Below are 22439 nucleotides of genomic sequence, written 5' to 3'. Positions count from 1 at the left end.
TGGTCATCAGCCAGTATTGGACAATGGCTCCTGTATGTTCACCTTTTCCAACCCCACACTCCCCCCTCACTCACGCTCTCTCTCTCTCCCTCACACACACACACCCACACACACACACACACACACACACACACACACACACACACACACACACACACACACACACACACATACACTCACTTTTTTCCTGAAATTCTTCAGAAACTGGAGGAGAGGAGAGGAGTGGAGTGCTCGGCAGTGCATGTCAGGACTTTTATTGAATCAACTTTTGGGAAGTGAAACTCCTTTGGGGATAGGGAGGAGGCTGCAAAGGTCCAACGAACTTGGGGGGAGTGACTCGGGTTGGAAGAGAGGGGGTGGCAGTGCACTGGTGGGTTGTGGGTATTTAAACAGCAAGCCACTTCCACCTCCGCTTTAAGCAAAGTTTGTTGTGCCGCTCTCACTCAGTCTGGCCAGGCAGTGGGGGCATCCAGGCTTAAAGAAGTGCGTCCTCGCTAGTGAAAAAGCACCGACTCAGTTCCTCTGCAGCAGACATGGCACCTGCCCTCCAAATGTTTGTTGTCCTCATCATCGCGTCAGCAGCGCTCCTGCGAACTGCGACATCGGCCCACCTCAATGAAACGTAAGTCAAATAAGTTTTTTGTTTAGTTATGTTATTTAATAAACTGCCGCATCTCACGTTGTTGGCAAAAGTTTGGATTGTGCGTCACGCCGGTGGACGCTGAACGCACGCGCTGCATCCAGTGATTGCAGGAGAAGCATGCAGCGCATGTGATTAAAAGTTAGAAAACAAATTAATGCGCTGCCAGCTCGTATTGTTGTATGTTTGCTGTCACCAAGGACCACACTCTAGCATAATCCTACTGGCTGCAACAACACAAAATCCAGTGGTTTGCCTTAGGTCCTAGGATATACTGTTATGCAATCGTGTGTGTGTGTGTGTGTGTGTGTGTGCACGCACGCGCGCGCGTGTGTGGGTGTGTGTGTGTGTGTGTGTGTGTGGGTGTGTGTGTGCCCCACATAAATTGCTGGGCCCCTGAAAACCTCCAGTCAATGCAAAATAATCACTTCACACAGAGACATTGCTCTTCTTTAGTATTCATTCACTAAAGCAAACTAAAAGTTTTCACAATGTGAACGTTGTCTATGCTACTAGTTTGGTATAAGATACATTTACACTAATTGACTGCACCAAATATTGCACTTTTTTGTATTTCTGCACATGACAATAAATAATTTTAAATATTTTGGTGGTATTGTCGAAATAAATAACGCTTAAAAATGGCAACATCAACAACAAATTCTTCACACAAAAAAGAAAAAAAGGCTCTATGAATAACCAAACCAACCTACCCTCAAAACTATAAAGTTGGCCTACGTATAGTTGCAACATTTAACAACACACTTTTTCCTAGCAGCCTCGGCTGGAGAACCAGGCTGACAGCCGTGCAACCTTAACACTTTACCGTCAAATTTAGGGGTATGAGTTAAAGTTATTGGGGGATGAGATCAGCAAATAAAGCTGGTCAAATAACTAAAGGAAGTCCCCCGCTCGGAATATTGAATTCACTTTTTTTAAATTAAATAATCGCGTTTGCGGAAATAATATTTATCTCAAAAGGAATCTAGTTGTAGTCTTGCAATATGAGGCCCCCTGTCTTTTCAAAATCTCACTCTGTGACTGAAAACTAATGACTAGTTGTCTTCAGGTGTGAGTTGATTGTCTTTAGATGTAAGAGGGTTTCAGTCTTCCGTCTTTTCAAAGTATTTTAAAAGTCCTCTAGTGTAAACCCAGCATTAGTTAGGTTCTTGGCTTCCAAAGAACATGGGCCCCCAAAGTGGCTGGGCCCTAGAAAGCCTTCCCACTTTCTGCCCCTTATGGGCGGCCCTGTGTTTGTGTGTGATTTTCAGGGTGAAGACTTGCTTCAACGTGAGGGTAAGTTAAGGTTAGTTTAAGGGTTAGGCAAGTAGTGGTTATAATTAGGGCAAGTCTCCAGGAAATGAATGCAACTCTATATGCAATGTCCTCGGAAGTGATGAAAACACGACTCTGTGTGTGTGTGTGTGTGTTGGGGTCCATCTGCCACTTCTTATCCAGCATTTAATTTATTATCTGCTCACAGCTGTTCATATGAAGTGGAGCAATGTGAGACAATGATTAGAGCTTGTTTGGTTAATCCACTAAATAATCTATTGTAGTGAGTAAACAGTTATCCATTTAAAAGGTAGGCCTACATTGTATTTGCTCTCCATGATGCTGTCTAAGGCTTTCAGTCCGAACAGATATCATCCTTATTTTTTTACCAAGATAGTCATAACACAAACTCCCCCGTCTTCAATTGATTTGTGTTTTGACCTTTTGTTTTGCTGTGATTTGTCTTATCAGCACTGACTTAACAATGCCCCACATAGTTTTGCATTTGAGTCAAACAACTTTATCCATTATCACCCACAACACAACAACCCTCTCTGGCTAGAATGGCATCAATATTCCAAGCTTAAAACTCAATTAAATGTGTCCTTTACTTCTCATTGGCAGCAGCTGACCCCTGTGTGCCAGACAGCCTCCAACACACACAATATTCAGCAGCACGCCTGGTAGTCATAATATGGTTGTTCAGATGTCCTTCCATGTGATTTATGAAAACCACGTTAAATCATCACATTCCAAATACTGAGTTGCATGTCAATGCAAAAAATAATATACTTTAAAGGAAATGTATTTTAATCGGTTAAGTAAATGTATGGAAGTATTATAGGCAAAATGTACTTTTTAAGTACAATATTTCCTACTTAAATTGAGTAAAATAAGGAGTATTAGTATAGTGGCAGAAAGTAGATTTACACTATTAAAGAAGATCTTCAGTACATGCACTTTCCATCGCTGGTCCACTTGAACATTTACACCTGCAATAACTAAGGATCTTTTTGGCAACTTAGGGCAGCATAAACAAGTCGTAAATACGGCACTGCCAAATTATTACCTATAAAAAATTATATAGTGGATGTGTTGGCACACATTTCATGGTACTACTGTATTTATATAGCCTGGCTCCGCCCGTCTACCTACTTCCGCCCAAATTTCATTTCCCCTTCAGTAGTCAGTCTGGGGCTGCGGTGAATTCACTTGTTTGAGCTCAGGAACATTTTCGGCCGTCCAATCAGCGAACAGAGCGAGTGGCTGAGAACGATGACGTTGAAGTCGCGCTCCAGTTTCAGTTGAATGCTGCGACCATGCGATTGGTTAGCTGATCCAGAGTGGCACTGGGCAGATCCAATGGGCAGACACCCGCCTCTAAGTGAGTGAACGTTTGCCAAATAGAGCAGTTCCAGACCTTCTGTACAAATGAAATGAAGTACGATGGTCTGGTAGCACCAGGCTAGTATTTATACATGAAAAAAACAGGAATCAACAATAGCTTCCATTTGTTGTTTAGTTGTTTAAACAATTTTTCTAAGAATACCAAATCAAAAATATCTGCTTGAATGTCAGAAAGCTTTTGAGTGAGTCTTCCAGTGTTAACCTCCACCTCATAGCGTAACGCAAAGGTCACTTATTATCCAAAATTAACTTTTTCGTGGTTTTTCAACATCTATATGGGTGCCCAGTGTGACTAGACACTCCCAAAGTAGGAGGGGGGAAAACAAACAAGCGGTACGAGTTGGTGCCAATGGAATCACACCGGGCTATTTGGAAGGCGGGGCTGACAGAGGCTGAAAAGAGGATTGAGCAATGGCACTGTGAGAAATATAAAGTTGTTTTTATGGAAACACTATGAGAACATTTTCTAGTAGAAACCAACAATTTCGAACCTGAGAATGGGTACAATATGTGACCTTTAAAAACAGCTGACGCCAATAACAACTAATTAATTTCAGCTGCAGTAAGGCAGAATACAATTATAGGATTCCAATAACTGATGTAAGATGTGTGTTTTTGTTGTCTTTTTTTTGTATAGCATTCCATCTGATTTTGTGTTATTCCATTTTTATTTCACTTGTAATGCAGGCATCTAATTTTTATATTCTATAGCCCTTTTGAGCTACATTTCTTGTATGAAAGGTTCTAAACAAACAGTGACTTATTGTGATCTGTCTGCATGCAGTATATACGCAGTGACGGTGAGCTCCCAGGTGACTGGAGGGAAGCAGGAGACCCTCTGTGCTCAGATCCACGGCCCCACGGAGCCCCTCTCTCTGACTGTAACCCTGGACATGGCCTCAGGCAGCACCCTGCTGCTGGAGCAGGCTGTCAAACAAGACTTCTACCGCTGCCTCAGCTTCCAGGTCTGATTTCATTTAACACATGCTGGATGGTGCAGTTTGCAATGTCCAGAGGGGGCGTGTCGTATTTCAGTTTTGATCAATATAACGTATAGAGCCAATTGGCTTTTTGTCTTTTGCTTAGGGGGCCCATCGAGCCAGCAACATGCCCGTTTACAGAGCCTATAGGCTGTGTATTAACACTGGATTTCTTTTCAGCGCACATGCAGTATTGACCGGAGATATTCACTGATTTTGACACAATTATTTCTACAACAATCGGTCTCCAGAACTCTTTAAGTGCCTAGTGTTCTTTCCTCTCCTCGACCTAAATGAATGGCACAAATACTGGTGTGGTAATATGGCTATTACCCAGCCTGTGCCAATGTTCTCTTTAAATCACTGCTCTGGTTTGTGTCACACCGTTATGTAACTTTGGGGGCCGTGCTCCGTATCGATGCGAAATGACCTGCCGACCCCAATCAGCTCTGTGACAATAGCACTTAGTTTCACTTCGCTCCCAGATGATTAGCCAGCATGGCAGGCCTGCTCTGGCATTTGTCCATCTGCAACCAAATAAAGGCTGCTTTCTGCCAGAGGCTAGCTATGTACCTACATTCCTCTGGAGAACGCCCCCTACCCCATGCCCTCAGTCTGTACACACACACACACTCGCACTCGCCCCTCACAACATTTGGAAGTGGTTCCAGTCCCTGTTATGCAATAGCAGCTCCATTAGCAAGTGAAAACATATGCTCTACCAGTATGACATCATTTCATAATTAACATTGTGAATTGGAGGTCTGTTCTTGCTCAATTTATAGCACAGTTCAGATGGATTTGTTCCCAAGCGGTTGCGCTAAACCATTATAGTGGACAGATGTTGCGCTCCAAATACATTCAGAGGATGGAAAACGTAGGAAAGTGTTAGTCCACTGGGCACAAATTGTAGTTTTGCCCAAAACTTAAAGTTCCCTCCCCTGCACCCTTCCCTTCCTCTCATGCTGAATAGTGTGTGTGTGTGTGTGTGTGTGTGTGTGTGTGTGTGTGTGTGTGTGTGTGTGTGTGTGTGTGTGATAGGTCCCTGCATTGGCCACCAAAGCCGTGGCAACCATCAGTGTCACTCTTCAGGGTGAGAGCGCCTCCATGAGCAAGCAGACCAAAATCCTCATCCAGCCTCCCGCTTTCATCCACATCATCCAGACTGACAAACCCATCTACAAACCTGGACAGACTGGTAACTCTCATATATTGTGGTTACTGTTAAAACCCTGACCACATTAAAGGACATTTAAAGTGTTATGCTTCGTTTCCAATGAGCGGTACGGGACTTATGTGTGTTTCCACCGTCAAAAGTTAGGAAGGGTACCAAAATAAGCATACCGTGTCACTTGAGAAGGGTTTAGAGAATTAAGGAACTGCTTCTATGAAAATTGTTTTGATGTCCAAATATTTATGGATCTGACTGTACATAGCTGCCGCAGCTAATGCATTCCGTCATATACCCATCCTACCAAGTAAAGGTACTGGTCAGGGGCCGTATTCACAAAACATTTTATCTTAGCGCTAAGAGTACTCCTAAGGAGCACTGAAAGTTCTTAGTAAGGAGTAATTTCTTAAAACCTATTCACAAAGCTGATAAGACCAACTTTTACAAAGGAATGGAAGGGACTTCTAAGCTAAAATAAGGGGGCGGGGTTGACCCTGTTGCTATAGATGACGTCATGTTCATACCTTCTATGCCCACAGTGATTGGCTGAAAGGGAAAAAGAGCTAAGAGTGAATTTGATAGAAACACTGTGGGAGATATCCATATTGTGTGCTGTATTAAAGTTAAGAGTTTTTATATACAATTAATGACAAGTAACACTGAATTAACATGAAACCAAGATACTGCAGGGTTTCCCACACATTCGTTCACTATTAACCTACAAAAGCGCCACATAGGTCTATTTATTTAAAATTTTACAATGATTTGAATCGGAAAAAATATCCTCATTGAACAGCTGCACGCCATGCACTCTCACTGTATTTCTCTCAACAGTGGACTATGCAGCAATAGTCAGACAGCGACAAACCAGGAAATTCACAATTTAGAAACAACAGCCGGCGAAATCGTTAAGTGCAAGAGGAAGGAAAAAGGCGAGACGCGCACCTATACAGACAGCGGACCTGTGGAACGGAGGAGAAGCTGCGAAGCGCCACATATAGGCCTACTCTAGCACGAAATTAAACCCAAACGTGACACCAACAGTAACTTTCAGTGCATCGTAAACCCAAAGCAACTGCAAGAAAAGGAACTTAATAAATATTTTTTTATATGAATATAATAAATATAAATGATACTTTCTAAATATAACTTTACTAAGATCATTAAACCCTCGCAGTTATTAAAGGTACCTTTTGTAAAGCTCACTATCATTAAATCTCTCAAATGCCATCAAATGGTTGTCTGTGTATTACTCTTAGTGACTTAGGAGTCCTCTTGAGGACTCTTAGCTTTTTATAGATTTAGGAGCTAGTTTTAGCGCTAAAATGCTTTGTGAATTAATCTTATCTTAAAAAGTTAGGAGTCTTAAAATTAGGAACGCCCCTTATTTTTGAGAGTTACTCCTAAATCAGCACGTTAGGACCTACTCTTAGCCTTAAAATGTTTTGTGAATACGGCCCCAGGAGTGGAAAAACATCAAACCATACCGTACCAAACCGAACTGTACTGCTCAGTGGAAACGAGGCTAGCTTCCCTGCTTCAGTTGTAACTGTTCACACAGCCCAAATTATTCTCACTGCACTGCTTACCAATTCAGCAGCAATTGCATTATTTTGGACTACTTTACAATATCTGCATAATGCTGAGCCACGACTTGACAACTTTAGGAAACATTTCTACAGTCAAGTGCACAGAAGACTGTTGGTTTCCTCAAGAGCTCTCTGCAGAGTCTGAGTGCATTCACATATGATATACAAAAAATATATTATTAAGGCCTGTGCAGTTTCAGACAAATCATGTTTAATGTTAGTTAGTAATGCCATATGTTGGTGCATTTACTATAAAAAGATGAGAACCCGTTTATTTGCTATATTTTCTGCTGGCCTTACTCATGTTGCTTATTGTGTGCGTGTGTGTTTATATTTAGAGAATGCATTTTTTTTTAAATTAATTTTTTTTCATTCCCTTTTTTAAAGTCCAGTTCCGAATTGTCTCTATGGATGCCAATTTCATCCCTGTCGGTCGAGTGGTAAGTGTTTGTGTCAATTTCTGCCCTTCCCAATCATGTGATGCTATGTGTGATGCGTGTCACTATTTAAACCAGGAGAAACTTTGTACTCTAGTGTGATTTCTACCAAGCAGCCAGTGAATGTGAAGAGGTTTATTTTAGGTTGAGGGAGAGTGGGAGGCGAAAAGCAGGTTCTGTCTTTATTGATTTTAAGAAAGACGGCGTGGGTGTGAAGCGCCGTGTGGAGTAGTCTGATAAACATGCTGTCAGAGTTCGTTTGGCACACACTGCATTTGACCCAAACATCTGAATCAATACGGGCCTCAAGGCCTTTTCCGATTGTGTTGAGAGGCTGAAAACACGGCCGCGTGCAGGGAACGTGAAATTCGTTCAAATGTATCATCTGACAAGGGCAGATTTCAAGAAGTAGTCAGTCCCTTTTTAACTCTAAAGACTGTTTTATATTGTCCCCATGGGAAATAATGAAGATTTGGAAAATGTGTGTGTAGATGGATGAATAAAAAAATATCATCCACATTGTATGACTTTGTAGCTGGTGATTGCAAACTTCTCATATTTGAATAAATATTCAATATGTACTATACATCATTCTTTTCACATTTCCGTCCGGGGTTTAATTGTGTAATGTTTGTGTGCATCTAATCAACCTTTCTATAACTATTTTGTGTTTTCTTTCTTTTTCAGTACAAAGTGGTGGAGCTACAGGCAAGTTTCACTAGTGATCGTCACATAGAACCAGACTGGGTTGAAGTATCAAATGCAGCATTATGCTGGTTCGTGCTAGTATTAGCAAAGTTCTATGGATAGGATCGATCCCATTAAATAATTGTTTTGGCTCAATATGGCTGCTATCCACTTACTGGATATGGACTGACGCCATCTATCCCTGAAACCATCCAAATTCTTGTTTGGTAAAAAAACTAAAAATCCAAATTCTGTCTTTGAAAATTAGCTTTTTGATATAAATGTAATTATTTAAACTGATGGAAAAGCTAAGTGCTATAGCACACGTTAAAGATAATTGGGTTTGAGTAAACCTTTACACATTTGTGTATGTTTTTTTTTTGTTCTAAAGTTGAATTCAGCCTTTATACCAACAAAATATCACTACCATCAAAAAGTTGTATAACAGTTATGATGGCAGACAGCATTGGCCAATATTCAAAACCCAGATACCTGAATCGGATCAGAACCGAAAAAGAATGGATCAATGCATCTCAAGCCTCTGTTAATTTTTTTTATAATTATAATAAAATGTACAGATGAACCGACTTAACATTTTGTGATCTGGGAGTTCCAGATAAACTCATGAAAGCAGTGGCTGTATGAGTGTGCACGCTCATGACTGTAAAATATTAAGTGTTCTTTTAATGCTAGTATTTAAATGTTCAGTGCCAATACTTGTTCTAATATTTTTTTGAAGTTAAGGTTTTGTTTTCAATGCATTCAATTCATCACTTTCTCTGTACAGCAGACCTGAACCTAGCCTTTTTTTTTTTTTTTTTTTTTTTTTTTTTTTACAAATTTGCCTCCTGTCATTCTGTAGGATCCCAGTTCAAATCGCATTGCCCAGTGGCTGGAGAAGGCCATTGATGGCGGTATCCTGGACCTCTCCCACCCCATGATACCTGAGGCAGCTCAAGGCTCCTACACCATCAACGCCTGGACCGACAAAGGAGAGAAAATATCCCACAGCTTCGAGATCAAAGAATACGGTCTGCTGCACTTAGATGCTAAAACATTTTTTTTTGGAAGTCTCACGTTTTTTTTACCAACTGAATGTTTGATCTATGTAAATATTCTGGTTAATTTTTAGTTCTTCCAAAGTATGAGGTCAAGATTCACCTTCCCAGTGTGATTAGCATCCTGGACAAGGAGGCTACGCTAAGGATTTGTGGAAAGTGAGTGGTAAAATGATGACGCTAAGGTTTAGGATTGAATGTATTTATTTTGCATAATTAGCCATAAAACAAAAATATCTCGGGGAAACTCTCCACACTTAAAGTTTGTCTCCATGAACAGTTTACTGGTATCTAAGGGCCAGCACTGCTTGACTTTCCGCGCTCCGCTCCTGTCCTAGAACTTCATACTGTGTACATAGTGTAAAACTTTTCCTTCTGCAGCATTGGCTATCAATTGTTAATGATTTTAAATGTTCCTTTTACAATATTTAACATTTGGGAAACTGCCTAGGATGAAGCTAGCAAGCAGTGAGATATTTTACTAGCAGTATAACTTATTCCCTTTTGCATTTTGTTCAAATGAACTCCTGCTGTATCGTCATCTGCAGCATCAGTACCCCATGTTCATGTTCTAAAGTGAGGCGACTAGCTTGCTCTGTTAGCGTGATTAATATCCACTAGAGCCCTGCCTATAATCAGGATACTTTTCTTTAGTATCGATTGTATCCTTGTACGTCTTGCAGATACACCTATGGGAAGCCAGTTGTGGGTTCAGTCAAGGCAAAGTTTTGTAGAAACATCTTCCGTCATTGGTGGCGTTCCGGCACCGAAGAAAATGCTCTTTGCAAGACATATGAAATGACGGTGAGTGTTCCAGATTAAAACAAAGTTGTATGGCTTTTATTTGCAGTTCAGTGTCTTCAATTCTATGTTTGCCTTTGTTTGTGATTGACTCTTGTTGTTATTTTCTAGACGGATAAAAGTGGTTGTGCTACGCAAACTGTGAACATGGCCGAGTTTTCCCTCACCAAAACAATGTACGATGACGGCTTTGAGGTGAATGCTGAGATGGAGGAGTTTGGCACAGGTAGGTGGACTGAATGGTGCGTACAGTTCAATGGGTAGAAATAGATTTAGTGTCCCATAAGGAAATCTTTTTTTTTGTTGCAAATATTACACGGTACAATACATAAATATACAGATTTAGACAGTACATCAAATCTTCATGTATACAGTAATCAGCACTTGTTCTTGCTGAGCTGAGATCTGTATGTTTACTACCACGTAGGGGTCGTACTTAAAGGCTTTGGACGGACCAGCTTCAGCAGTCACATCCGAACTGTCACCTTTGAGGATGTATCATCATCTTTCAAGACTGGCATTCCGTTCGAGGGAAAGGTAATCCTTCTCATTAAAGGTGCTGTAAGCGGAATGGTTCTTTTAGTTAACTTCCTGTCAGTTACTGCAGTTAGCAGTCCCCTCGCTCGTCCCTACGTCACCACATTAATGCACTGCGGTCTTCAAGCAGCAAGTTATCTAGCATCACCTCAGATCCATAAGTAATAAACAGTCATTGGGAAGGATTTTTACCTGCTCCGCCATTGTAGGCGCATACACATTCACCCATCTGTTGCTCTGGCGTGCACCGGCAGTGAGACCATGGAGTGTACAGGTCCTTCTAAAAAAATTAGCATATTGTGATAAAGTTGATTATTTTCCATAATGTAATGATAATAATTGAACTTTCATATATTTTAGATTCATTGCACACCAACTGAAATATGTCAGGTCTTTTGTTGTTTTAATACTGATGATTTTGGCATACAGCTCATGAAAACCCCAAATTCCTATCTCAAAAAATTAGCATATCATGAAAAGGTACTCTAAACGAGCTCTTAACCTAATCATCTGAATCAACTAATTAACTCTAAACACCTGCAAAATATTCCTGAGGCTTTTAAAAACTCCCAGCCTGGTTCAGTACTCAAAACCGCAATCATGGGTAAGACTGCCGACCTGACTGCTGTCCAGAATGCCATCATTGACACCCTCAAGCAAGAGGGTAAGACACAGAAAGAAATTTCTGAGCGAATAGGCTGTTCCCAGAGTGCTGTATCAAGGCACCTCTGTGGGAAGTCTGTGGGAAGGAAAAAGTGTGGCAGAAAACGCTGCACAACCAGAAGAGGTGACCGGACCCTGAGGAGGATTGTGGAGAAGGGCCGATTCCAGACCTTGGGGGACCTGCGGAAGCAGTGGACTGAGTCTGGAGTAGAAACATCCAGAGCCACCGTGCACAGGCGTGTGCAGGAAATGGGCTACAGGTGCCGCATTCCCCAGGTCAAGCCACTTTTGAACCAGAAACAGCGGCAGAAGCGCTTGACCTGGGCTACAGAGAAGCAGCACTGGAGTGTTGCTCAGTGGTCCAAAGTACTTTTTTCGGATGAAAGCAAATTGTGCATGTCATTCGGAAATCAAGGTGCCAGAGTCTGGAGGAAGACTGGGGAGAAGGAAATGCCAAAATGCCTGAAGTCCAGTGTCAAGTACCCACAGTCAGTGATGGTCTGGGGTGCCATGTCAGCTGCTGGTGTTGGTCCACTGTGTTTTATCAAAGGCAGGGTCAATGCAGCTAGCTATCAGGAGATTTTGGAGCACTTCATGCTTCCATCTGCTGAAAAGCTTTATGGAGATGAAGATTTCATTTTTCAACAAGACCTGGCACCTGCTCACAGTGCCAAAACCACTGGTAAATGGTTTACTGAACATGGTATTACTGTGCTCAATTGGCCTGCCAACTCTCCTGACCTGAACCCCATAGAGAATCTGTGGGATATTGTGAAGAGGAAGTTGAGAGACACCAGACCCAACACTGTGGATGAGCTTAAGGCCGCTATCGAAGCATCCTGGGCCTCCATAACACCTCAGCAGTGCCACAGGCTGATTGCCTCCATGCCACGCCGCATTGAAGCAGTCATTTCTGCGAAAGGATTCCCGACCAAGTATTGAGTGCATAACTGAACATAATTATTTGAAGGTTGACTTTTTTGTATTAAAAACATTTTTCTTTTATTGGTCGGATGAAATATGCTAATTTTGAGATAGGGATTTTTGTTTTTTCTTTACTTTTTTGCGAAAATCATCAATATTAAAACAATAAAAGGCTTGAACTACTTCAGTTGTGTGTAATGAATCTAAAATATATGAAAGTCTAATGTTTATCAGTACATTACAGAAAATATTGAACTTTATCACAATATGCTAATTTTGAGAAGGACCTGTATATATTATATATGAGTGAGACGTGTGTCGGTTTGTAGCGTTCTTTCTTCTGATTGGATAAAAATTGAGATACTACAATAAGTTTATTTGCCGATTACATGCAAAGCAGCTGACTGAGAGATCGGCTTTGTGAAACGCGCACATTATGTAAGTGATCACTGTATGAATGAAGAGCGATTTTACACTTATATTAACATAAATAAACCGCTTACTTCACCTTTAATGGCTATTGGGAGCTACTGTATATGATATACTATTTCCCTTGGGGAATGAGTAAGATATGTATGTGTCTATATATGGGCTGCTCTCAATGGATATGGATATTTCTTTGTATCCATACTATTGGTGTGGCTCTAAGGATGGCAGTGTTGATTGGTCGTCCACCACTCTGGTTCATACTGAAATATCTTAAATAACTAGAAATACTGTCTGGCGGTTCTATGCCTCGATACAATTGCTGACACGGGGAAAGTCCACTGGTGGTAGTTACCGCTATGAAGAAGATAAAAGTTCCTAATGTATACAGTACATATACAAGACGCAACAAAATGGTACAAAGTCACTGTTACCTCACATTATGTAAGGTTGCAGTTACCTTTGATGTCCAAAATCTATTCAGTTCATCTTTGAATCAGTCGACATTTGTGCATACTCTGAAGAAAAATCCCTCTAAGCGTTCTTGAGAAATTGTGTTCCTGAGGAATGAGGTCACAGTGACCTTGACCTTTTGACCTCCCAAAATCTAATCAGTTCATCCTTGAATCAGTTGGATATTTGTGCAAAGCGTTCATGAGATATTGCTCTTACAAGAATGTCCCAGATGGATAGATATCTGTGCTTACGGATGGGTGGACAACCCAGAAACCAAATGCCTCCCGTCTTTGGCTATCACCAGTGCGGAGGCATAATAATGGATGGATTCCCAAAACGTCTTGTACGGACTCCCCAAGCCTATTGGCATTCCTGACCCTTTTGCGTAAATTGTTTTGACAGCAAATGGATGGATTGAAAATTAGAGTCATTGTTCCTCTGTGAAAGAACTGATATAACTTGGCTGACTTTGTTTGCAGGTCAAAGTGGTCGGTCCAGACAACAAAGCTGTGACCAATGAAGCAGTGTACCTGTCTATTGGTGCCTCCCAAAAGGAAACGCTCACTACAGACCTGCAAGGCATGGCTTCATTCTCTTTGGACACTACCCTCTGGAAGGACACTATGAATCTATTGGTTGGTTACGGCTTGGCTGACTTCTACGCTTTTTACACCAGGGTCAATTTAGTTCAGTTTGAGGGCTTCCTATGAGTAACCATTTAAATATTTATCAATTATACAATAAATATCTAATTATTGAAAGATTTTATCGTGTTGATCACGTTGAACAACAGTCCTTAATTATTAAGGCGAGACTCCGCAGGTGAATCGGGTAAAAAAATTAACTCGTAGATATCATCATTCAACTTTGCCAGTTTATTTTTTCATAAATGTTTGAATAAATATGCAAATTTGCCAACATCTAAAAAAATGATGGGTAAATTTGATCTCTTTTTTTAAAGACAAAAATCTTGATGTTGGATAAAAAGTCTTAAATCTGTATTTCATTTTTTTTAAACATATTAGTCTCCAATATTTTGGATGCAGCCCTTTTTTCAAAAAATGCTGTATATACAGGTCTTTAAAATGCATTTTCAGCATGATTTAAAGAACAACTTGTATGGCCTTGAGTGGTAAGAGAATGATTCTGGAAAGTTTAGTTGATGTAAATTATCTGAAGTTGAGATTTTTGGACACAAACAGACCATCTTTAGTAGAAGAAACACCTATATGTACATTTTGGACTGTGGTGTCAACAGGCATCATCTAGAGAGACTGAGTTGGTCGAGCCATATGTCCGTGATGTGCGCAAACCGGAGTACAGGACGGCCTCCCACCACATCGCAGCCTTCTACTCGAAGAGCAGCAGTTTCTTGAAGCTCATGCAGGTCAGCGGCAGCCTCTCCTGTGACAAAGACGCCACTGTGCTCGCTCAGTACATCATCCAGGGTGCTGAGCTAAACAAGGCACAGGAAATGCTTGACTTCTTCTACCTGGTAAGATTCTTGTAATGTGTGTTAACTTGCCCTACGTTCCAAATCACATACTTTCTTTTTTCTATTCCACATACTAAAGCTGACCATCAAATTAGAATCAAGTTAGCATGCAGTAGGCATGCATACAATTGGGACATACTTTTACTTATTTATTTCATCATTACATTTCACCTTGATCTTGCCTCTTGTTTATATATCCATTGTGTCTCTGTTGGTTTTCCTACGGGGGCTCCGTCGGTGTCGCATCACTTCCGGTGTGCCCTGGATTGTAGGTCAGAATCGCCCAAAAAACCATGCTGATTTCAACAATAAAAATCTTAACCGGATGTAGTAGCTATTTGGGTATTTTAGAGCATGTTAAATCTGACCATAAGAAATTGGACATCCTAAAGCTTTTTTGTTCCATACTAAATAGTTAATAATAATAATGATAATAATAACTTTGGGTGTTGGAATGGTGTTTGTGGTGATCACATCACATACCTTTGTGAGTGAACTGGAACTTGTGCTGGTGACATCCATCATGTTTTAAAAAATACATGTTGCCCACATTATTTTGGTTTAGTTGCACAGTAATGAAAGCGATTCACTATCTCATTCAAATTCCTGTTATGTTCCCTTATGTAGGTGCTGTCCAGAGGTGCAATTGTGCAGCACGGCCGTTTCCCAGTGGCTGTCAAAGCAGGAACTGGTAAAGGAAAATGTTTTCAAAAAAACTTAAAGGTCACATATTATGCTCCTTTTTTGGCTCCTAAAATTGTAATTTGGGTTTCTACAAGAAACTGTTTTCATGGTGTGGTGTCCAAAAAACCATTGCCATTGCTAAATCTCCTCTTTTCAGCCTCTGTCTGAAACGCTCTGTAAGCCCCCCCTCACCCCCCCTTTCCAAAAAGCCCAGTCAGGCCATTTTACACAGTTACAAAGGTTGACACATTACCATGAACACAGCCATTGAAGTTCATGTTGTCAAAACCCCACCGACGGCTTACGACTGCTGTGAAGGGGCACTAGCTCACCTTATTCAAACCTTTGCATAGTTTCCTTGTGTCAGCAACAACGAAAGTGCCACCTGTTTAGGAAATGACTGAGCCTTTTCAATAACATCAACACAGGTGTATTTGTGACCCTTTTTCAAAAATGAAAACGGGGATCACATGACTTATGTGGGAAGAGTTGGCTCCTAGAGATGAACAGTTTGACTCTTCATTGTCCATCAAATAAAAGCAAAAGTGCATTAAGAGCCATCCTAACAGTAGCTCATTTGCTTAGTCTTAGTAACTTTTGACACACCTACTGTACACGGGCTACATTAACCTTCAGTTCAACATAGCAGATAATTATTTGCACTTTTGCAGTAAATATTTTTGTTTTAACAAGATGCACTTATGATTTGTCAAATTGGGTGAATACAGTATATATTTTATTAACCCATTGATGACGGCTGCTGCGCGATGCCACATTGGCTCTCCTGCCTGATGCTGCGTCGCGCAGCATTATTACTTTATTTAATTTTCATGGCATTCCCAGCATAGAATGCACTGTCATTGGTTGAAATACACATGAGGTGGGTTTTGGTGATTTTTTTAAGACCACGTGACCACCCAAAAGTTGTGTGGTTTGCCGAAAATCATGTCAATCAAAAAAATCAAAAATCAAAAAATAAAACAAAATAATAAAAAAAATACGCCAGCTATGTCGGCGACAGAACAGTTAGTGGCGTTTGGTGCGCAGAATCAAGGTCTACTATAGACTACTGACGAAAATCACACAACACATTGCATCTATTTATTAACAATATTTAATAATTTTCTAATTCATCTAATTTTGACGATTTTTTGAAATATTTGTTGGTTTGTAAGCGCTAAGGGAGCATGTTTAAATAAAACCTGTGAACCTTAACTTTTAAATGTATTTTATTTCATGTTTCTATGTGCTACACAGGCTTAGATATTAAGGTTTTGGTAGACTTGACAATTGGTACTATTTTTTCAGAAAACCCTCAGGCATTAAGGACATGCATCCTAGATTGCCATAGTCATCAATGGGTTAACTTAAATTGTTTTGCTCATTTCACCATATGTCACCTTTCCTTGTCTCTCTGTTTCAACCCTCAGTCAACAAAGGAGAGTTGTCGATATCCCTCCGCCAGGTGACAAACCTGGCCCCGGTTGCCCAGGTTGTGGTTTACACCGTGATGCCCAGTGGAGAGGCTGTGGCTGATAGCAGGGACTTCCCCATTCAGCTCTGCCTCAATAATAAGGTACCACATTAACAACCCATTAGGACCTCCTCATACATAAAAGCTACTATAAATGAATCCTCGAAACACTTGTGATATACCGCAAAGGGTGAAGACATTTGTATTTTAGATTCTTTACGTTACACCAAAAACAAATGTTTGAATAGATATGTAGAAATCTTAATTACATTTTTACATCATATTAGTGTCAAAAGATTTTACAGAAAACATTTCGGATACAGCATTTTTTCATTTTATAAATCAAAACATACTATGTACAGGGCTTTAAAAATACATTTTCAGGATGTTTTTAAGAACAAAATGTCTCATAAATTAGACACTTAACCGCATGTGAACTAATATAGGAGAAATATTAAGACACAAAACAGACCAGATTTACTCAAATAAACACCTCAATGTAAATTTTGGAACGTTTTGGTGTGAAAGAAGACATGTGACCTAACCTGACGTCTTCTCATCAGCTCTAAACACTATTGCCTTGGTGTGTTCCTGTGCAGGTTTCTCTGAAGTTCTCCTCGCTGCAGGAGCTTCCAGCAGAGAAGACCAGGCTCAGCCTCCAGGCCTCCCCAGGCTCCCTGTGCTCTGTGAGGGCCATCGACCAGAGCGTCCTCCTACTGCAGACAGAGCAGGAACTCACCGTCGAATCTGTATGACACATCGTTTTATAAAAATTATTTATATAATAATGTGGACATTCTCATAATGCTGCACTGCAAGTTAGTACTCGGAACTCTGCTTTTATTGTTGAATATTTTAATCATGAAAAATACAATAATTTATAATTGCATCAATTTCATAGTTATAGTTCAATGTATTATTAAATTAACAGTTAAACATTCTAAAGGCCTTTTTTATGGGTGTGGTTTTAATGTTCTATGTATGTATTTAGTTAAAAGGTGTGTGTTTACATTTTCTAAGACAGTCAAACCTTTATAATGTATGTGTACACATGGTCTGAGTGAGGAAGTTCTAAATTTGTTCTCACAATACGAAATTTAGGTACGAAAATATTGATAAATTGCCGATTTGTGCGTGAAACGTTATTACGAACAGAACACGGTATTTATCAGTGCCGTGTATTTAGAAGTATTGATAAGTAGACCTTTGTGTTCTTGGTGGTGGACTGTCTCTCATATACGTAAACATGTGTTTTCTTCACAGGTGTACAGCCAGCTGCCTTTGCAGAAGCTTTCAGGATACAACTATGAGGTTGAAGACAATGAGCCATATCCCTGCTTCCCTATCCCCATGCCTGAGATAGAGCTGCCTCAGCCTGAAGTGGAGCTAGAAGCAGCGATGGTGGAAGAGGACGTAGCCGGTCGAACCAAGCGCTCCTTTGGGCACTTTGGGCCTACTCCCAGTCACAAGAACGACGTCTTCAGCATCTTTAAAGTAGAAATTGTTTATTTTTTTAAGCTGTTAAAGAATATACTACAGGAGGGGACATTGACTTGTATCACATGTGTTATGGTGTATACTTTAGAAAATTAAATATATATTGTGCATACGAAAAGTATTCACAGCACTTAAGTTTTTCGACATTTAGTTATGTTACAGCCTGGAATAACGCTGGATTCAATTAATTATTTTCCCTCAAAATCCTTAAAATAATACTCCATAATGACGACGTTTGAGATTTTTTGCATGTTTATTAAAAATAAAGAAAAAAAGGATAATATGTACATACAGTAATTATTCAAAGCCTTTGCTCAATACTTTGTTGTGGCACCTTAGGCAGTAATTACAGCCTCAAATATTTTGGAATATGAAGCCACAAGCTTGGCACACCTATCTTTGGCCAGTTTGCCCATTCCTCTTTCCAGAACCTCTCTAGCTCCACCTGGTTGGATGGGGAGCATCTGTGCACAGCCGTTTTCAGATCCCTCCAGAGATGCTCGATGGGATTTCAAGTCTGGGATCTGGCTGAGCCACTCTAGGACATTCACAGAGTTGTCCTGAAGCCACTCCCTCGATATCTTGGCACTGTGCTTAGGGTCGTTGTACTGAAGGATGATTAGGCCCCAGTCTGAGGTCAAGAGCGCTCTGGAGCAGGTTTTCTTCCAAGATGTCTCTACATTGCTGCATTAATCTTTCCTTCGATCCAGACTAGTCTCTAAGTCCCTGCCTCAGCATGAAGCTGCCACCACCATGCTTCACTGTAGGTATTGGCCAGGTGATGAGCGGTGCCTGGTTTCCTCCAAAAATAACGCTTAGCATTCACGCCAAAGCATTTGATCGTTGTCTCATCAGACCGTAACATTTTGTTTCTCATGGTCTGAGAGTATTTCAGGTAAATTTTGGCAAACTTTAGGCGGGCTGTGGCTTTCGTCTGGCCACTACCACACAAGCCTGATTGGTGGAGTGGTGCAGCCATGGTCATCCTTCTGGAAGGTTCTCCTCTCTCCACAGAGGAACCCTGGAGCCCTGTCAGAGTGACCATCAGGTTATTGGCCATCTCCCTAACTAAATCCCTTCTCCCCGATCACTCAGTTTAGAGGGACGCCCAGCTCTTTAGGGAGAGTCGTGGTGGTTCCAAACTTCTTCCATTTACGGATCATGGAGGCCACTGTGCTCATTGGGACCGTTTTTAACAACATGTCTGTTGTTAAAAGCAACAGACATTTTTCTGTACCCTTCCCCAGATCTGTGCCTCGAGACAATCCTGTCCTTGGAGGTCTACAGACAATTCCTTCGACTTCATGCTTGTTTTGTGGTCTGACATGCACTGTTAACTGTGGGACCTTATATAGACAGGTGTGTGCCTTTCCAAATCATGTACAAACAACTGAATTGACCACAGGTGGACTCCAATTAAGCTTAAGAAACCTCTCAACCCCATCAAAGGCTGTGAATTCTTATGTACAAGTGATTTCTTCGTTTTTGTTATTTTTTATACATTTGCAAAAATGTCAATCAAACTTTCTTTTAATTTGTCTTTATGGGGTATTATGTGTAGAATTGAGGATTTAAAAATAAAAATTATCCAGCGTTATTCCAGGCTGTAATATAACGAAATGTGGAAAAAATGAAGCGCTGTGAATACTTTCCGTATGCACTGTAGATACATTTGATCATATCAGTGTCGATCTATTTAGTCACTGCATTGGCTCCTACAATTATTTTCCATCTCCTTTTCTATCGCTATCTCTTCATGTATCCCTATCTTTATTTTATTTAATATTTATTTTAATTTATTTCTCAATTACTTCTGTTTTCATTCTTTTCTCCCTTCCCCTCTAGGAAATTGGAGTGAAAATTGTGACCAACTCAGATGTGAAAAAACCTTATGACTGCCATTCATGGAGATTTCGTGACTATGGTATGTTCAATGGTTTGCCACTGGTATTTTCTTTTGACTCCACTGTCCATTTATATGAACCCCTGAACATAAAGTAACATAAATCTAAGTAATGTTAAGGTGAAAACTGTGCTTTTGAGAAGATTACCACGTCGCTTATATGGTGGACGATTATTTGGAGACCGGGGCGAGTGAGGTGACCATGGAGACCAAGGAGACCAAGGAGGCTAAGGAGACTATTAGAACATTCTTCCCTGAGACCTGGATCTGGGAGCTGGTTTCTGTTGGGTAAGTTCAGTTACATAATTGTAATCTTTCCCCCCCCCCCATATGTTTCTAGATGTCTTAGACTCTCCAGTTCCCATGGCCTTCAACATGATGCCACTGAACACAGGTGGTGTGATGAAAGGGGAAGAAGAGAAGAAGGAGACCGTCAGGACCTTCTTCCCCGAGACCTGGATCTGGGACCTAGTTACTGTGGGGTAATATCATATCCTATGTAAAGGATCAACACATAATATAGATACAGTATTATATACATATTTTTTTCTAATACAATTCCGCTCATGTTCTATTTTTACTAACTAAAATGAACGGTCATCTGAGCTGATAAATATCATCATGATAACTCTGCCAGTTGATTACTTTACATTAAAAAAAAATTCTGTTTGACTGCATATGCAAATTAGGCAATAACTAATTATGTATACATTTGCATCTCTTTAAAAACTATTTAATACTATAACTACTGACTAAGTATTGGGAGTTTAACACCAGGAAATATCAGCTGATCTACTTCACCAGGACTGTGTGGGTGTGGTTCAAACCGGTTTGAACAGATTTGATGACTGTATCCAAATAAACCACCGCCTTATTTGATTGGATTCTGAACTTATTTTGTGAAATTACATATTTCCAAATGCTGTGCCACTAACTCATGATTAATTTAATGTCTAGCTACTAATACAGTACATGTTTAGTCATGTGTTAAAGTGTTTTTTCTATCTATGCTAGTGGGTTGGCGTGAGGGCTGGCAGTGTCAGACAGACAAAAATCAACCCAATAGTTGTTGAGAGATTTCAGTCTAGATCGGTCATTTGTGTTTCTCGGAGGATGGTATTCTTGTTTTTAAAACAGCATTGTTGGTCCGTCACTTTGGTCTGGACTGAAATATCTCAAGAGTTGGATGGATTACATTTACATTTTTTACAGACATAACTAGTCCTCCGGGAATTAATCCTGAGGATTTAGGACACCCTGACTTTTCCTCCGGCGCCACCAGCAGGCTGACATGTTTGGCTTTTCTGAAATATCTTGACAACTAATGGATTGCTATGCAATTTGTTTCAAACATTCATGTTCCCTGCTATTTGTAATCATTGAGATTTTGGTTTATGACTTAACACTTCCAGACAGCCTAAACTGTGCTGTGTGCTTATTTGAAAATGTCAGCATGCTAAAAAAAAGGAGGCGAATATTTAGATTTAACAACTTAACATAAACATGTTAGCATTGCTATTGTCAGCATTGTAGGAGCTGACATTAGCATTAGCTCAAAGCACTGCCTTGCAAAGCCACTAGCATGTCTTTAGACCCTGATTAATGTTAATTACAACGTCTCATCAGCTGTAGGTAGCTTGTACAGACTTTCAAGGTTTAACAACAGGGTTTTGACCCGAAATCTGGGACATTGATTTTCCCCTTCAGCATGTTTTGCAATCACTTTGATAACCCAGCTCGCTAACAGTGTACACTGTGATTGTGAACATGGTAAACCTTACACCTGCTTAACATCAGCGTTGTGTGAGCACATTAGCATGCTCACGTTGGCATTTTGCGTCAAAACTATGCTATGCCTTAAGTGCAGCCTTTCATATATGCTACATGGCTGCCATGTGTTGCACAGACTGTCATTGAAGTTGCCGAGTTTATAGAATCTCTTCACTTCATTGGTCGCTTGTGTGTTTTGTACAGAGCCAATGGGTCAGTGGATGTGGAGAAGACGGTCCCAGACACCATCACTAAGTGGGCAGCCGGGGCCTTCTGTGTGTCCCCTGCGGGCTTCGGCGTGTCGCCCAACACCGGTCTGACCGCCTTCCAGCCCTTCTTCGTCAGCCTCACCCTGCCTTACTCTGTCATCCGTGGGGAGGTGTTCACCCTCAAGGCCACAGTCTTCAACTATCTCTCCAAATGTATTATGGTAAATATCAAAGCTCTAAGACACTGAATTGATTTATAGATTAATTCACACGTATATCATTTTTAATGTAACAATTTATTTAGTTTTTGCTACGAGGAACTTTAAGTTTATTACGACACAAGCACCAAAGCAGAT

The 22439-nt window shown here is 40.5% G+C and overlaps 1 protein-coding gene across 2 annotated transcripts in view; it reads left to right on the top strand.

Annotated features, from left to right (window-relative positions):
• The first annotated feature begins 400 nt into the window (after nt 1-400).
• LOC307271429 (alpha-2-macroglobulin) overlaps nt 401-22439 on the top strand; it is a 39419-nt gene continuing 17380 nt past the window's right edge. The window contains exons 1-19 of one of the 2 annotated variants that reach the window (XM_080053887.1): nt 401-622; nt 4107-4287; nt 5344-5500; nt 7450-7502; nt 8187-8207; nt 9049-9217; nt 9319-9403; nt 9928-10048; nt 10157-10271; nt 10473-10582; nt 13531-13686; nt 14310-14546; nt 15174-15237; nt 16661-16806; nt 17304-17453; nt 17968-18198; nt 20047-20125; nt 20445-20586; nt 22079-22304. In XM_080053887.1, the coding sequence (XP_079910013.1) occupies nt 534-622; nt 4107-4287; nt 5344-5500; nt 7450-7502; nt 8187-8207; nt 9049-9217; nt 9319-9403; nt 9928-10048; nt 10157-10271; nt 10473-10582; nt 13531-13686; nt 14310-14546; nt 15174-15237; nt 16661-16806; nt 17304-17453; nt 17968-18198; nt 20047-20125; nt 20445-20586; nt 22079-22304 (2532 nt within the window). In that variant the 5' untranslated portion in view covers nt 401-533. Of the gene's footprint in view, nt 623-4106; nt 4288-5343; nt 5501-7449; nt 7503-8186; nt 8208-9048; nt 9218-9318; nt 9404-9927; nt 10049-10156; nt 10272-10472; nt 10583-13530; nt 13687-14309; nt 14547-15173; nt 15238-16660; nt 16807-17303; nt 17454-17967; nt 18199-20046; nt 20126-20247; nt 20393-20444; nt 20587-22078; nt 22305-22439 lie in introns of both variants that reach the window. The other variant, XM_080053886.1, reaches the window with a different exon arrangement.

The sequence above is a fragment of the Ammodytes marinus genome, assembly GCF_949987685.1.
Source record: "Ammodytes marinus genome assembly, chromosome: 3".
Classification (NCBI taxonomy): Eukaryota; Metazoa; Chordata; class Actinopteri; order Uranoscopiformes; family Ammodytidae; genus Ammodytes; species Ammodytes marinus.
The sequence above is the reverse complement of the archived record's forward strand: the minus strand, read 5'-3'. Positions and strand labels throughout refer to the sequence as shown.